Source organism: Eublepharis macularius, chromosome 11, assembly GCF_028583425.1.
Source record: "Eublepharis macularius isolate TG4126 chromosome 11, MPM_Emac_v1.0, whole genome shotgun sequence".
NCBI lineage: Eukaryota > Metazoa > Chordata > Lepidosauria > Squamata > Eublepharidae > Eublepharis > Eublepharis macularius.
The window spans coordinates 53,056,238-53,074,440 of record NC_072800.1 but is presented as its reverse complement, the minus strand read 5'-3'; the positions used below and the strand labels follow the sequence as shown (position 1 = coordinate 53,074,440).

At 41.6% G+C, this 18,203-nt stretch overlaps 1 protein-coding gene across 1 annotated transcript in view; it reads left to right on the top strand.

The window, feature by feature from the left end:
- HDAC9 (histone deacetylase 9) overlaps window positions 1–18,203 on the top strand; it is a 572,443-nt gene that overhangs the window by 400,853 nt on the left and 153,387 nt on the right. The window contains exon 17 of the mRNA XM_054990743.1: window positions 8,184–8,291. Coding sequence (XP_054846718.1) covers window positions 8,184–8,291 — 108 coding nt within the window. The remainder of the gene's footprint in view (window positions 1–8,183; window positions 8,292–18,203) is intronic.

The window sequence follows — 18,203 nt, the reverse complement described above, 5'->3', positions numbered from 1 at the left end:
TTTTTATGATCAGCTAGCCCCTTCCACAAAAGCTGACAACTTTTCTGATTTTGCTAATACTACTTTTGGCAATTTTATATTTATTACTTTTCATCATAACATATACATAGAGACTGCCCCTGTCCTGAACCTTCTATATCCAGCCATATTTTGTGTACCATCTAGAAACTGGGGGCATAGAAAAAAACCTTTAAGTCGAAGAGGAAATGGCTTGTGTCTTGCAAAGCACAAGCAAGGCAAAAGATTGATAAATTGGTGATTAAATTGCACTGACATTCTAAGCAAGAGGTACAGAGATTCAAATTTGCCTGTATGCTATGCCCTCTGGTCTTCAAGACCCCAGTTCCAGGGTCTTCCCAGAGGCTATGGTTTACCTACCCTATCATAACTGAATGGCCTGAGCAGTGGTGACTCAACAGGCATTTTTGTTATGGATATAATGGTCTTTCCCATCACATAAACCACTTACCCAAGTTACTTGGTGCTATATTGAAAGAACAACAACATGCTGTGAGACATGATACCCAGGCTGACTGGGACAAAACTTATTCTTGTGCTGTCAAGCAACAATCACTTAGCTCTGTCAGAGTGTTTTCTACTTGGCCTTGGGCACAGATCAGACTCCTCCTGAATCTACAAGGCAACGATTCAGCAACATGCTGCAAGTAGCAAACAGAGCCTGTTCATATGTTACGGTGAACAAACAACCCATGTACAGTATACAGTTGATTTTTCTTTATACGCCCCTTGAGCAATTCTCTTGTTACATTCAGGTACAGCTGAAATCGTAATTGAAAACCCACATTTATCCAGATACTGGTCCCCAGTTTCATTTGTAAAGTGCATACACATTGACTGTTTCCTAATCAGACATGTATAGGCAAGATGTATCATAGAATCATAGAATCGTACAGTTGGAAATGCCTTAGAGATCATCTATTCCAACCCCCTTCCCAATGCTGGAACAGCCTAAAGCCTCCCCAACAACTATTTGTCCAGCCATTCCTTGAATACTGCTAATGAAGGGGAACCCACCACACACCTAGGCAGCCAATTCCACTGCTGAACTATTCTTAATGTGAAGAAGTTTTTTCCTAATGTCCAACTGTATGTGATTTCACTTTAACGTAAACAGGACTAGAATATGAAGGATGCAAAACTTTGCCAAACTGCTGTTAAGTGCCACTGCTGAAAAGGTTGGTGAGACACAACTGGAAACCTATCTTCTTCCTCATTCCACCCCACAAATGCACAACGTGAAGAGACCAGGAGTGCTTCACTACTCCCTGCTACAAATTAGCAAGCCAGAAGAGCCAGGGGCTGTAGCTGCAATGCTGTGAGAGGAATAAGCAAAGCTAGCAAATAACAGGCCATGCAATTTTCAGATCTCCTCAGCTTTTCCATTTGAATAATTTGTCAGGAAATGGCCTGGGAAAAGATTTCTAGGAACCTCTTCTTCTCTAGTCCTCCTACTTCCAACTGATATCATCTCTCCTTCTACAGTCTCTGAACCCCTGCAATGTCAGGCAGACATTGAGGAATTTTATCCAATGCACATCTGATGGCACCATAGTATACTACCCTCCTTTCCCCATAAGCACAGAAAAGTAAGGCTGGTGCTACTTTGGGATGGGAAATGCTTATTTCTAAGCCAGTGTGTTATAGTGATCAGAGTATCAATAGAAAAGTGCTGGAGAGACCTGTGTTCAAATTCTCCCTCCACCTTGAAGCGTAGGCAAGTCCCTCTCTGGCATATTCACCTACTTCAAAGAGTTGTTGTGTAGACAAAATGAAAGGGGGGAGCCATGCCTGCTACCCTGAACTCCTTAGAGGAAGGGTAGGAAAACTGTAACATAGCCCCCTCCCCCAATACAAAATACTCCTGAGAGATCAAGAGTGAATGGCTTGTTTTCTCTTTCAGAAGACATTACGAATGCCTTTTGCTCCTAAGTCGGGGAGGGGGGAATCTGCACACTGTAGGTAGAAATCCAGTAGCTTGCATGTGGAATAAATGCAAATTAATTTTTATTTAAGCCATTCAGTCTTTTTTAATAACTCCATATCCACACTGGGGACAGGTAGTTTAATTTCTATCATCTGTGGCTTTGCTGAGCTCTAGTTTTGTTACACATGCCAGTGACTGAGCTATGTTAACTGTATTCGGAAAAACTTGCAACTGCTATGTTCATTCAGGAAACTCTGAGTGAAGTGAATCCATATGTGCTTTAAAAACCTTCGCCTTCCGAGTTGGTCTGTGTATTCTGGCTTGTAATATTGTCATGAATGATTCTGCCTCTTTGAAGTGTTGCTGACGTATGAACAATGGGGATGCGGCTTCAACTTTTAGTGTAGCTGTATTTCAAAAACAACTTGAAAAGGATCTTGTTGACGCTTCTTTTCGCTGGGTCACTCACTAGGGCTGCCAGTTTGAGACATTTCTGGAGATTTGGAAGCGGTGCCTTGGGAGGGTGGAGTTTGGGAAGGAGCTTACTGGGGCTGTAACGCCACAGTGAAGCTACCATTTCCCCCAGGGGAATTGATCGCTGGAGTATGGATTTCAGCTGTGATGCCAGGAGTACTCCAGGCCCCATCTTCAGGGTTATATTGAACCTATATAATGGGACGTGGTATAATATTGATGGAAGGTTCACAGACTTCTTGAGGAAAGTCTTACTTCCAGAAAATCAGACTATCTACCTGCTTGAACTCAGGCAACAGATTTCTGCTGCATTTCCAGATTCTTATACGTTATGCCAGAAATTGCTATTCTTAGACCTAGAAAAAGCCTCTAGGAGTTTCTCTACACGAGACATCTCAGAGCGTGTTCGTCAAGTGTAGGGAGACGCAATGTTAGCTGGGAAGCATAGTTTAAAAAAACAGAGCCAGCAGAGATCGCTCGTCAGAGGGTTTGTTAATTTTGTCTTTGCCTCCCCAAAGGATTGCAATCAGGGGGCAGCGAGGAATGGAAATGGACTGGAGCTGCCTTCTAGAGCCAGATTTGGATCTGGAGATGTTTTAATGGGTTATAATGGATTGAAGCTCCCCTTTACTCAGCTCCAGTGTATAGCAAAGCCTTTCCCCTGCCTCCAGCTCTGTCTTTTTAAACTACCCTTTCTGTCTACCATTGCATCTCCTGACACCTGTTCTTCACGTGTCAGATGTCTTATGGAGAAATACTCTGAGTAAGGCACAATTCATTCATTTCAGTGGTTCCACATTAAAGTCCTAAGCAGAGCCACACTCTTCTAAGCGTTGTAAACTTAGAAGCATATGACTCTGCTAGAGACTTCTGAATAGGATGTGCATGGACTGGGCCTTCCCTACAGCAAGGAGGAATAGTTTGAGAATACAAGCAATGCAGCAGGATTGACACCAGCATGGATATCAACCCTCTACTGGTGAGTAGAGCCTTCTTCCTACTGTTTGTAAGGCATCAAGCAGAACTTCTGAAAGAAACTCACTATAGAATCCAAGATGGGTAGCTGTGTTTGTCTGTCTGTAGCAGTGGAAAAGATTAAGAGTCGAGTAGCACCTATAAGACTAATAAAATTAGTAGTTGGATATGAGCTTTCATGAGCCACACCCTACCACTAATTTTATTAGTCTTATAGGTGCTACTGGACTCTTGCTCTTTTCCACTGCTATAGAATCCAATTAGTCTCCTCAAAAAACATTCTGGATTATTTTCAATGTAGAACCTCATAATCTGGCCAGAAGTCCATCTTCACATAAATTCAGCTACAACTATTACAAATATGTAGAATTCATTAGAGAAATCAATCAAGTGTGTTGGGTAAAAGCAGTCTCATTTTCAAAGTAAGGCCCTCTACAACAGATGTAGCTGATCTCTATTAAAAGGAATAGTATCATGATTAGACATGGGCACGATCCCAAAAAAAAATACCGATCAAGCTGTTCGTGGATCCACGCTGGTGATGACCCCAGATCACCGATTCACTCCGATCAAGTCCCATTTCTGATCTGGGATCTGGGATCGGAGGGGCGCCCCCCCACACTTAAAGCAGATGGGGAAAAAAGTTTTTAACCCTGCGATGAGCCGCCTCCCCTCAGGGAGGGGACGTTTTCTCTCTCTCTCTCTCTCTCTCTCACACACACACACGCACTTAGAGCAGAGGGGGGAAAAGTTTTTAACCCGTCCCTGCCTCTCCAAATAGAGAGAGAGAGAGAGAGAGAGAGAGAGAGAGAGAGAGAGACCCCGTCAACAAGATTCAGCCAGCTTCTTAAAAAAAGCAGGGATAGAATCCTCCATTCCTCCCCACCCGATTTTAAAAGCAAGCAGCCAGTCTTCCAAAAGCATATTTTAAACAGGAAGAAAGTAAAACCAGGATCCACACGGATCCTCGTGGATCCTATGTTTTTTTAAATAGGAAAAACACAAATGAAACATCAAATCACATACCAACTTCTTGCAAAAAGCAGGCACTGGGCTGAGAAGCCAGGAGGAGAGAGATATCTCTTTTCAGTGTTAACTCTTTCAATGCACTGAATGAACTCAGGAGAGGAGCACAAAACAGCTTGATAGCAGCTCTCACAGCAAGGGTTTTTTGAAAGTGTTAACACTGAGAAGAGATCTCTTCTTAACTCTTTCAACAGCACTGAATGAACTCAGGATGAGAGAAAGCCAGGGTTTTTTGTTTTCTCTCTCTTTTAACCCCTTCCTCTCCCAATCACTTTGCTTATATTTTTCTCAGGAAGCCACCTTTTCACTCAACTGTTTGCTTTTCCTCGCTAGGGGAAATATTATCAAGTTTCAAACAGAGCTCAGGTATTCCCCTGCCTCCGTTGCCAGGGGAACAGATTGTTGGCGCCTGAATGTCTAGCTTCCCAGTCCTATCACGATCGCCCCAGAGTCCCGACTGCTGGATCGTTTGCCGTGGAAGACAACGATCCACCAGGTCACGATTGGGAGATTGCCATTATCGTGGGTTTTTTTAAAATCATAATCCAGATTGTGCCCATCTCTAATCATGATAGAATCTACAGAAGCAATGATTAGTCCCTGCTTTCCATTTTTCACTTGCCAAGCAAGATGCTGTATTTAAAGATCTATCCTAAGGACCAGTATAAGCCTAGGAGTTCCTACAGAACACTGGCAAGATGTCCCAAGTTCTATAGAGCCAATCTAGTATAGTGAGGACAGTTTATTCTGTTAGAGGAGAAAGCTAGGAGGAAAGGATATGGCCAAAAGCCTCCTAGCTTTATGTTACTTTACAACATGCAAAATGAGTCCTTGAGCCAGAGGTTTAGTGAGTTCCGGATCATATTGACCACTGCTCATAGCCTCCAATGTCTCATAAACTTTACTTATTAGGCATTAGGAAAGAAAGACAAGTGGCAAGATTATCCTTCTTAAATTGTTTTAGTACCATTATGAGGGAGAAGGATAGGGAAGGATAGAGTTTCCAGCCAGTCGCTGGCGACCAGCCAGAGTCCTGGGAATGGGGGTAGGGAGGGACATGGGGAGAACTGTTGGGTGACAGTGTTACATCACTTCCAAGGAAGACCCAGAAGTGATGTTACATTTTTCTAGTAGTTGCTGGAAACTCTATGGTAAAACCAGAGTTTCTGGTGATTCCTAGAGTGATATGATGTCACTTCTCGGTTTTCCCAGCTGTGGTTTTTAAATTTTTTTCTTCCTGCTGGCTGCCGGAGCACTGGTGGGTAATGGGAGCTGAGGATGGCCTATCCCTCTCTGCAGGCAAACAGCAAGCTTAATGAGGACAAAACTAGGTTTACTTGGTTCCAGCTCTGCCCTCTGTTCCACCAGCCACTGGTTTAGGGTTGCATTGGAAATTTATTAACATCAAGAGCTGCCAGAAAAGTGAATACAGCAAAAGGAATGATATTTTTCCCCTGGCTCACTTTTAACATATGCTTGTTTTTTGTATCTTTGGGGCCAAACTGGTCAAGATGGCAGGAGATCTGTGATCGGATTTGCAAGTTTTTCAAAGCAGCTGTGGAGGGGCCTAAATTGTGTTGCAGAAACTTCCCAGGGTAGGGATATTTACCCTCTTTTTCCTGCTTTAAATTGTCCTTGAAGGCAGCTATTATACAGGGCTGTCAAAAGATTAAAGATCCTTTCCCCTAACCTGGTATGTGCCCCTTCGCCAAATGTGTTAAAAATTGCAGGAGAACCCATTGTGCATCTCCTACCTTCTCACCTTGTTTGGTCTTTGCTGTTTTTATCATCAGATTTTATGGCTGTGCTTTATAATGTTAATGTATTTGGTTGCCTTTTGCTTACAGCCCTGAGCTACTACAATGAAGTGGCATAATTAAAAAAAATATGGAGTACTAATTTTTTTTCAGCAGTGGCTTTTTGCTAGTACACACAGTGTAATGACACTCTGGAAAATGCAATGCAGCAACCACCAAAATAGTCCAATAGAGAGGAAGTACATATAGATTCAACAAACCAGAACAAAGACACAAATAAAATGGGATGTGGATTCTAGCTGTGCATGTAGCACCTACCCTCTGCGTGTGATTATGGATCCCATTTCTATCCCTGGAGCTGTTTTTTCCATGCAGAGGCATTTAAAAACACAGCGTATATACACAGTAGGGGGCACTTAAATATACCCAGATAACTGCTGGAGCCATTTATTCCTCTTAATTGTGGCAATTTCTATTACACTTTAGTGAACAAACCCAATGTAAAAATAATAATGAATAAAATGCAGCATTGGAGAAGAGTGTAAGAGGGCAGCAAACTGCCTGTTGTATACAAATTATGAATTTGAGGGTGACTGACTGCTGTATGATTCAAGCGATGGAAGGAGTTACATCTAAACTCATAGCAAAGTCAGTGGATCAAGCTTTGTTTGATATTGGAAAGTCACTGCTTATTCCACTATAGTCAGCAAACAGTACTTAAAAGCACACATGTATTTAGTGATGCAGCATGACAATAGCATCATTCTTTTAGAGGGGGAGCTGTGTAGCAGCAAGTCAGTGACACATTTGTTTGAGCATAAACTATTGCAGGACGGAGTGTGTGAAGTGCATCAGAGTAATAAATGTGCACTTCATGCATCTGATGAAGTGAGCTCTGTGACTTGCAAAAGGTTATGTTGGAATAAATGTTAGCCCCTAAGGTGCCCTTAGACTCCTGTGTTACCATTTTTCAGTTATTTATACTGATTCAGTGTGAAAGTTATATGCAGGATATACTAGATATGTTTAAGAGGATACCTTTGGCTACTTTATGCCCAATCAAATACATCTACAAAAAATTAATGCAGTTGTGCAGTTGGCAGCCTTCATTCAGCCCCTCACTCCTGCTAAGCATCACCCACAGGGGTGTGTGTCTGGTTATGTGGTCTGCAAACCAGGTTGCAATATAAAGGGTGTTTTTGGTCATTTATGCATTCAAAATAAAATGTATATAATTACTATCTAATGGGCTTCTATAGTCCTCATGATTGAATTGTAAAGCCTTGGGAAAAATTGTGGTGATGGGACCCTCTCCTCTTATTTCTATCTGTCTCCATCACACCATCCAGATGACACAACTATCACTTGTGTTGCTTGCCATGGGATACATAGGAGACATTTGGACCCCCTCGAAATCCCAACTGCCATGTCTGCCTGTTCATACCCCTTGAATTATTGTACAGTTACAATTCATATTAGAAGTTCCTTTAAAATACCTCCTCAAAGAATATCAGCAGTAGTCGTCATTCTTTATAATGCATTTTCCACAGTTGAGTTCATTAAAATCTAGCATTTCTGTAAATTTTGTTGAAGCTTTTTGTTCTGGCCTTTGCAAAAACCCTTTCTTTCCTTAGAAGTTAGAAGGTGTAGAATATATATTGCATCTAATACTCTGGCCTGATGTCTAATGGGCTCTGAAGAACTAGCCCAGATCTGGCCTGTGTAATGCTGTTTGTAATGAGAAATCTAAACAGGGAATGGCAGTGAGGCATGACAGGAATGTGTTTCCATTGGAGAAGTCAGTGTAGAGAAAAAGTATAAGCAAAGCCATGTCCAGAAGGCCTTTTCAGCTGGCCAAGACGGAAGACTAATGTTATTGTACATTGGCTGTCACCCTGCCAGCCCTCCCTCCCTGATTTGTTTTCTCTTATACTCTCTCTCTCTCTCTCTCTCTCCTTTTCTTTCTCTCTCCTCCCCCCCCACCTCTGTGCTAACTGTTTGCTCAGGTGGACAGTGACACCATTTGGAATGAGCTGCATTCGTCCGGTGCTGCACGCATGGCTGTTGGCTGTGTCATCGAATTGGCTTCCAAAGTGGCCTCAGGAGAACTGAAGGTGAGGTCTGGGTTGCATTGTGTGTGGGAAAATGAGGGAAGAAGCTGAAAGTGATGTTGTTGTTCTGGGGTTGAAGGAAGGGGAATGGAAAAAGGCGAATGGGGAAAAATGTGGGTCACAAAGGTGTGGTAATCTAAATAGTCAAGAGATGGTTTATTGCTTTCAAAAGCCTTCAGGTTGACCAGAAAACAGTTTGCTGTCACTACAGTGCTATGATATTGATGAAGTTATTTTAATCTGGAGATTGAGGTACCTATTGTCTAAGTTAAAATGATGGAGAGGGCATACATATCTGGTGTGCTTTTCTGAAATTCCCATTGTAGGCAATTTTATTATTGAGTTGTAAATATAGCCTCAAAATGCCACCCAAACTGAAGAAAAGTAAACAAGTGACCTGTGTGCTTTGAAGGAAAACTGAGATTGTTGATTAGAAGGGAAATGGTGCAGAGTATGCCTTTCCATCAAACTATCTGAAACTCTGAGCACATCCCACCTCACTCCATTCTTCAGCCTTGTCTCTACATGATCTGAAAAGAATGAGGTACAACCCCCAAATTATTCCCAGTCTAAACAATTTATAAGACCAACATACTTGACAGAGTTTGACATTTTATTTGGTATTTTAATAACCCTATTGAAAAGTAGACCATGTACTGCCTTGAATGTTCAGTTATCCCAACAAACACTGTTGGAAGTAACATTGTCAACAAAAAATGTTTATTAACTTTTTAGACCAAGTAGCAATGGGTTTCACCCAAGGACCAAAGCAGAAGTACAGAGTTCATGTTAACACCTGATGTTACATTCTGCTTTAATTTAAATTGAAATCAAATGATTGGTATGTAACTTTCTGTTGAATTCTCACAGTTTAAGCTTTAGTATTTGTCTAAATAAAAAAAAATCCTTTCGCTGGAAGTCTCAGTCTCTTCTTTCTCATCACTGGTACATTTTATCAGTGAGTGTTTATGGGTAGTGTACATGTAGGTTAATATGAGGAATTTTACCACAGGCTAAAAGGTGATTGCAAAGCTATTTCAAAATTCATATAGATCTATTCTTCATTCATTTACCAATTTATCATATCACTATGCTGCCTTTCTTTTTTCAAGGTGGACAAAATGGGTAAAAGCAAGCCAACAGATGGGGCCTGGCTGGCTCACCAGAAGAGTAGCTGGCTACAACGATAGTTTCAGGGGAGAGGGGTCAGGTGACTATTGGACAGGCCAGCTGTTGGAAGGAACCCTGCCCTTTCCTCCTCTGCTTCTACAGAACAGAGATGAATATATTAAGGCAGGAACTAGAAACCCAAAACACCAGCCTGCACCTCTTCCTCTCTCCGAATAATGCAAAACATGTGACATGCCATCACTCTGCTGTTCCTTTTTGTGCACCATGAGCAGCAGCTAATGGAGGAAGGGAGAACTTACATCACAGTGATGTGACATCACACATTTTGTATTAATAGAAATTACCCCAGGAGAGAGAAGGAGGAGATGAAGGGCTCCTGTTTTTAGCGGCTGCCACACATCTGCTATAACATCTGGTTCTGATGTAAAATTCAGAGCCTGATCTTTTAAATATCCTTCAAAATTCTCCTTAAATCAAACACATTTGTACTTAAAACACATTTGAAATCCTGAGTGCAGAGATCATTTTGAAGTCCTGAATGTTTTAACTAAGAACGAGTTCAGCTGAGAGGATAGAAAGTTGGACCCGGGGTGGAACCTCCTGGTGCAGTGGTAGACTTGGACACCGTCCAGTGAAACCTGACCTGTACTAAACAATGTTTATTTAAATCCCAGTGATTTCACTCTGACAGGCATATCTAAATTTTTCTCTGTTTTGCCTATTCTGGCCTTGAGCAAGTCACGACTCACTCAGCGTTAGTTCTCCTTCTATAAAATATCAAAAATATATCTCATACGGTTGTGCTTAGAGTAAACAGTAACGATAGTAAATCCTGCCAAATGATGATGACTCAATATTTTGTCCCTTCATTAAATGTCAGCTTTATTATGAGCTTTTAAAAATGGTAGCCACTTAAGGACAGTGGCTTGGATCCTATCTAAGTTTTCAACAAGTGGAAACAGCATAATTTTTAACAACTTGCCTCTCCTACTGCTCCTTTCCAAGTCCCCCAAATTCTTGCCCCATCAGTCGGTGGACTCCTTAGAGCAGTGTGGGGGCTAAATGAAGATCCATAGTGGGAGATCAGGATTAGCAAAAATAATTTCCTTTCCTCAAGTGGAAAATGTAGTAAGGATCCAAGCTACATTGAGGCAAGAAACATCACACAAGGAAAGAGCACATTTTTTGCATGTGAATAATTCAGCGCTTGATATCTCCTAATAAAGGGTGTTGGGTAACAGCAGTTGGGAAAGACTATTCTGGGCCTAACAGCATGAAAATACAGTTGACAATACAGAGCTAGATAGACAAATAGTGTGATGCAGCTTCATATGTTTATAAAAACATACTGTGGTGGCTTTCTAGCTATGTAGAGAACCAGGAATTACCAGCTACATGATCTAGTTTGCTTATCTTATATTCTTCATATTTTCCACGGTTGCAGCAATATAGTAACAATCACTTAATCTCATGGCCAGAGGGTTCTATCGTACCTAGAAGATTTTTAGGTATGGGTGCATGAAAAAAAATATACTTCTCTTTTCAGAGGTTTCATATATGAGTCACATTCCAGACAGTCAAAGCCACTGTGCAGTGTGTTTTCAGTGGTCTCAACACAATGTGTATTTGTAGGTAATTATTCTCAGTAGAATTCTCTATTGCATTCTCAGAGAGAAGGAATTTAGATTTTTTGTAATTCCATATTTTCTGTTTAAAAGTATTGTTGTGGGCAAGATGAACCAATTACACTGTTACACTTTCTTATCTTTAAACAATGTAGGCTTCCCTGATATATCAGAATTTAAAAGGAAGGTTAGATAAGAATAATCAGACATGCTTTATGTGCAGTTGACACAACTAGGATTTGCTGCAAGATCTTTATGGCTTATCTCTCTGGATTTATGGTGTTTTTCACATGGTGGATTTACTCTTCACTGTTTATCTGTGTGTAATGAAGAGCTCAGAAAAATGATGTTGTCAATCAGTCTTCTTTTTCAACGGCCACTGAAGTAGCAGCAATAAAGTAGCAAATGCAGCATAGATGTGTTTTCCCCCCAAAATATATTCACAGTTTATTTTTTAAAAAAGGTTTAAAGAATTCTGAGTGGGATGTTTGTCTGGAGTTGAATCATGTAGATTAAGGTCATTCCTTCAGTGTTAAAGTGAAACATTAAACACTCCACAGTTTGAGAATATAGCATGGGATATTATGGGACTGGTAAATATAAATCACTCTTTATTTGTTGTCAGAAGCTCTAGACAAGGAAAAAGCCACAGGGTCATGCACTTTCATTCCAAATGAATGAATTTATGTGAAATAACTATCATCTACCAGTTCTGTCTTGTTTGTTTATTTGAAATAATTGTAGTCCTTCTTTCTCAAATGCAACAAAGCACCATACCAAAAAAAATTGCAATGCATTACAACAGCTAAATACTTAAAATCTATCAAAATAATAGATGGCAGACAGTCTAATCAAACACCAAACATTTTTGGGCCTCCAAAATCTCTCTTAGACAGATCCGTGTTGCAGGCATTCGTAATAATAGATAATGAAGGGGCATACATCCTTCCAAACTGTGGCTCATTCCACAATGTTGAAGCAATTACAAAAAATATTCTGGAATAGCCTGATACCTCCATATTGAAGGGATTGCTGGAAGAAATTGCTGGGAGGAATAAGAGGTGAGCACTATTAGATATCGCAAGAGGCACGTAATTTGGAGTCTTTATTTTATTTATTGAATTAAAAATTTCTAAACTTCTTTTCTTGGACCAGGCATGGCAGCGGCAAGCCCAGCTCAGGGGGCTGCCAGGGCATGCCTGCTTCCAGGTGATGGGGGACTCACACAGAGGCTATCGCCCAGTGTGAATCCCTCAACTGTCATCCCGCGGTGACCCCTTCAGCAGGCGGGCTGAAGGGTGAGGGAGTCATTGGCTGGCAGACGGGTCATCCGATGCTGAGATCTGCGCCCTACGCAGCCAATGCTCCTTTTTCTTCTGTACCAATAAAGTTGTGGCCTGTTTTTTCTCCAACAAAGTTGTTTGCTTATTTGTTCTCCTGCGCTAGACCCCTTGCCCTTAAGCTGGCCCCACAAATACAAAATATTAACTTTGACTGGTTTGATCATGTGTAAAGAGTGGTGAGGGTCTTTGATAAAGGAATATTTGCATTTCTTGTTGGCTATGAATGTTTCCTGAACAGGCAACTCAGCTGCAGGAGACCAGCAGAGGCCAGTCCCCAACAACTGAATGTGCCATGCCGGTAGTTTCAGGTGGGCAGCCATGTTGGTCCACAGTAGAAGAGCGAGATTTGGATCCAGTAGCAACTTAAAGACCAACGAGATTTCCAGGATATGGACTTTTGAGACTCAAAGGTTTAATTCTTTAAAGCTCATATCCTGGAAATCTAGTTGGTTGTTAAGGTGCAATTGAACCCAAATCTTGATGTAATAGCAGTAGTTTGCAGTGGTGTTGGGCAGAGAATGAGTGTCGTTTGGATATTTTGGTCTTAAAGGGAACAAAAATGTAAAGGGTTGCCTAACTCTTTACCCTCTTAATCCTTGATAGGGAGCTGAGTTGGCATCAAGAAAGGGATTCCCTTACTTTGTATGAGCTGAATTTTCCTTAAGTGACATTGAAAAACAATCAGACCCTATTGGCTTTTTGACTGGCCTTTTTTGCCAGGATAATAGAAAGAATAAAGATTTCAAATACCAAAATGGTGCCAAAAGTCAACAGCCGGTGAGGACTGCCAATAGGCTTACTTTAGAACATTTCCACAGCTGCCCTGAGGGAGGGGTTTTTTTTCAGGTAGAAAGGTATGATGCTGGGACATGTGGCTTCCTGTAGATAGGGATGTTCATATATGTACCAGTTCAATTCATGTTCTGACTGCTGGTTGTGAGCAGGCAACTGATTTTTTCATTGGTCAGTTTGGCTGTTAGTGGGAGGCTTGAACTAGTTCTGTGGGTTACTTTCCATGTATTGCAATAGAGAGAGGGGCTCCCCCCTCCCTCGTAGACAGCATGAGCCACAAGGGAAGAGGGAGAGCTTCTTCCACCATTGAAAATAAGGCCCCTTTGAAAATTAAAAGATTTCTGATTAAGAGGCCCTGTCTACCTCCCATTGAAAATAATGGGAGGTAGACCTAATCTTCAAAGTCATGACACCACATGGGCTATTATTTTCAGATAGACCTAGCCTCCGGAGTTCAGACCCTTAAAATTTAAATGCACATTGCGCTGCAGTCCATCTGTGACCAGTGAAAAAGATTCCACACTCAATCTATCTATCTATCTATCTATCTATCTATCTATCTATCTATCTATCTATCTATCTATCTATCTATCTATCTATCTATCTATCTATCTATCTATCTATCTATCTATCTATCTATCTATCTATCTATCTATCTATCTATCTATCTATCTATCGATATCTATATCTATATATCTATATCTATATCTATATATCTATATCTATCTATATCTATCTATATCTATATCTATATCTATATATATATATATATATATATATATATATATATATATATATATATAAAGACAAGTGTCCTGACTGACTCATCAATGCCCAGCCCAAACCCCTGGACCTAAAAATGTGAAATTTGGGGAGAACGATCCTTTTGTGATGTAGAGGCTCATTAAGAAGGGATTTTAAGAAATTCACCCCCTAAGGGGGTAAAAAGGGGTAAAATGTGTTTTCCCATAGGGATACAGCTTCCCTGTGTGGCTGGTAGGCTGCAGCTTGCTTCCCCCCCACTCCCAACTGCCAGCTTGGCCACTCGTCCCTGATTGAGCTGGCTTTTCAAGGTCATTTGCATATGTGCTGGATTGGGGCTCAGCCCAACATTCTAAACAGTTGCTAAGGGAGACATTGAATGTGTCGTGAAATGCACCTCCCAGTCTTCCCCTAAAAGTTCACTAGGGTTGTCAATTTCCCTGTGGTGTAGGGTTGCCAGCCTCCAGGGGGTGGCTGGAGGTCTCCTGTAATTACAACTGATCTACAGGTGACAGAGATCAGTTCCCCTGGAGAAAATGGCTGCTTTGGAGAGTGGACTCTATGATATTATATCATTCTCAGGCCCCTCCCCTCCCCAAACCCCACTCTATCCAGGCTCCAACCCCAAAATCTCAAGGAATTTCACAACCTGGACATAGCTACCCTACTGTGGGGCCTGCCTGCTTGCACCCCCCTCTCTCTGATTGGTCAGCTGTGGAACTCTGAGGTAAAAATCAGGTCAAGGAAACTGCAGACAGTTGAAGAAAGACAGTACAAGAGTCCTGAATAGGGACTTTATATCAAATCAGTATGGCAACCGAGTTTTTAAATGTTCATGGGGAAATGGTGCACAACCTTTCTAGGGGCCATTTCGATGTGAGTCTCTCACATGAAACTGCCAAAGTGCCAGCCTCCTGGTGGTAGCTTGAGATCTCCCAGAATTACAACTGATCTCCAGGCAACCAAGACCAGTTCCCCTGGAGAAAATGGCTGCTCTGAAGTGTGAACTCTATGGTATCATACCCCACTGAGGCCTCTCCCCTTCCTCAAACCACACCCTCTCCAGGCTCCATCCCCCAAATCTTCAGGAATTTCCCAACTTGGATCTGGCAACCCTACCACCACACCACCTCTCCCTCAGTCCAACTCCACCTCATACCTCTCTCAGTCATCATCTCTTACCACTCCCAAGAAGCCTCCTGGCAGACATTATGCAAGATATACCGATGCTAAAAGGAAGAAGCAACGTAGAGATGCGGCAAAGAAATATGCACATTGTACTCCTGCAGTGCACTGAGCAGCAGTGGCCAAGTGCCAGCAAGTCCCAAGTCCAAGGGAAAGGTGACCATCCCTGCAGGCCTGGGCACAGTAGTGATGACCCTAACAGACCTAACAGCCAAGATATACCCTGATATCGCCACTATCACAGAAAAGTCCATGGACTGGGTGTGCAAGCATGCCATTCTGACTCCCAAAAACGACAAGGCTGCCATCATTAATGAAACACAACTTAGCTCTCTCTAATGGACACAAATGGAGTACAGATTTGTGGACTCAGTGGTGCAAATGCATGACGCGGTCTGCTACCCCATGGAGTTCCTCAACACGTTCAACCCTCCTGGCTTCCCAGCCCACAAGCTTCTCCTCAAAGTGGGGGCTCCAGTGATGCTGCTCCAGAACCTCAACCCACCCAAACTCTGCAATGGCACCAGACTGCGAGTGAAAACCCTCCTCAGGAACATCAAGGCCACATTGTTCACCGGCAGTGCTCAGGAGGGGGAGTCAATATTCATACCATGCATACCTCTCATACCATCAGAGAACCCCTTCAGATTCAAGAGACTGCAGTTCCCCCTCAAGGCCTGCTTTGCTATGACGATCAACAAGTCCCAGGGCCAGACACTGAAGGTAGCAGGAATTGACTTGAGGGAGGACTGCTTCTCACATGGGCAGTAGTATGTGGCCTGCTCCAGAGTGAGCTCACCCAGCAACCTGGTGATCCTGAGGGGAAAATCACCAATGAAGTCTACAAAGAGGTCTCTCAGTCGAAAAAAAAATGGCTGTACGTATTTTTCACTGTATTTCTTGCACTACAATCTTTTCCTTTTAAAAATCTCTTCAATAAATATTACATTTCGAAATTCACTTCATCAGTTTTAGGCATCAACATGCTTCACTTTATTCAAGCACTTTTGTGAAGCTCGGGTACTATGTTATGATACTACAAAACCAACTCACCCCCCAACCAAAACCAAAAAATGTTACATACCCATAAATATTATAACTGGATTTTTAAAGTAGTTAAATACCATAGTGAAGCACAGGCATCAAGCTAGTTTCATATATTTTTAATATTTATCAGGAGAAAAATACTGAAATTGGGAAATATCAGGAAAGCATTTACAGTATCAGATATTGCCAATCTGATCTAATACATGAAATATTGGACATTAGACTGATTGCACGCCCATGTTCAAAATGCTGTTGAGTCAGACAGCAGTGAGGTGAGAACATCTAACACTTGGCACAAGTTATCACAGTTGGATAAAATGGTAAGTTTGCCTGCATCTTTACCTGTAGGATATACACTGTTTTTACCTGTTTTCAAGGCCCTTTGAATGACCACAGTAAAGAGGAGGCTACAATTTGTAGGATGTTAAAAAAAATTCTGTGAAATATCCTCCTGATTTGGCTCTGTATGAGGGAGAGAGTGTGTAACATTTCTAGCTTAAGTTGCCTGGATCTGATGATGTAAGCATGGGTGATTGCAGAAGTTGCTTTCTGGGAATCTGATGCATGGGCATAGGAGTTTATTTGCTTTTGTGATGGTATGCTTGTAAACAGGGCTTTTTTCTGGGAAAAGAGGTGGTGGAACTCAGTGGGTTGCCCTTGGAAAAAATGGTCACATGGCTGGTGGCCCCGCCCCCTGATCTCCAGACAGAGGGGAGTTTAGATTGCCCTCCGGCAATCTAAACTCCCCTCTGTCTGGAGATCAGGGGGCGGGGCCACCAGCCATGTGACCATTTTCAAGAGGTTCCGGAACTCCATTCCCCCGCGTTCCTGCTGAAAAAAAGCCCTGCTTGTAAATAAAGCATGTATTCTGAAAACACCTTTCTCTCTTCTAAAGGAAACCAAATTCTATACTGCCTATGGAACTTCTTATGACTCAGTGAAGTGGAGAGTCATAACGTTTTAAGAAAAAATAGCTTATTGTTTTTGAGTTTTAAAACCAGAAAACAGAGAATACAAGGTAGTTGTCTGGATTTTGTTTTCAATAGATACTGAAAAGGTCATAAAACTGAAGCCAGTTCTTAAAACCATGCCTCCATAAATTAAAGTGGTGAGGCAGGTTCCCCCACCCCCCATCTTCACAGTAGAAAATAGTTTTCTTAACCTATGTGTAATTGAAGTAAGCTTAGTGGATTTCTAACTATATTGCTAGAGAACTTTAGTAGCAATTTTTTTGGTTTATATTTCAGTGTGTATTCATGGAGAATGCTTTTTAATAATCAATCTGTATAATTTATCTCCTGCACATACTTTTAGAAATCAGGTACGGTTTCACAGTTTGCAAGAGTTACCACTATTTTATCCATTTAAGGTAAGGAGAATTGCTGAACAGATTCATTGGCTCAGTTTAGATAAATTTCAAAACCAAGATTTATTTTATGTTTGGTTAATTTGTAAAATCAGGATTTAGCTCAAATCCAGGTTTGCCTTGACAAATGTCTTTGTTTTCCCCCAAAAATTTCCCCAAAGAGTTCCAGCTGGTATCTGACCTTCACTGGGGCAAGGGCAGTACCAGCGAACAAGCCAGGATCTCTGCATCCATACATTCTGCTCAGCCATAGCTAAGATTAACTGTAGTTAACAAACCAATCTCAGATCCTGGTTTGACATTCTCTAACTAATCATAGTTTATGCAGCTGATTAAATAGTTGGATAATCACATGAGGTATGAACCAAGAAAAAAGAACATTCAAGAATAAATAACAATCCACGGTTTATTCATGATGTGAATGAGCCTGAAATTCTCAGTCTTGTGTATTTCTTCCCCCTCCCATCTGTGGCACAACTGTTCTGCCACAGTTCTTTCACCCAACCTTCATTTGTTGATACATCTGCATTCAGTTCTTGGTTAGAGTCCTGGGTTGTGGCAAGAGACAAACCTTAATTTGTTAAACTTCTCACTTTGGAAATCACAGCAAATGGTAGATAGATTGAAGAATTCTTGGTTTAGAATATCTTCAGACTTGGCTTCA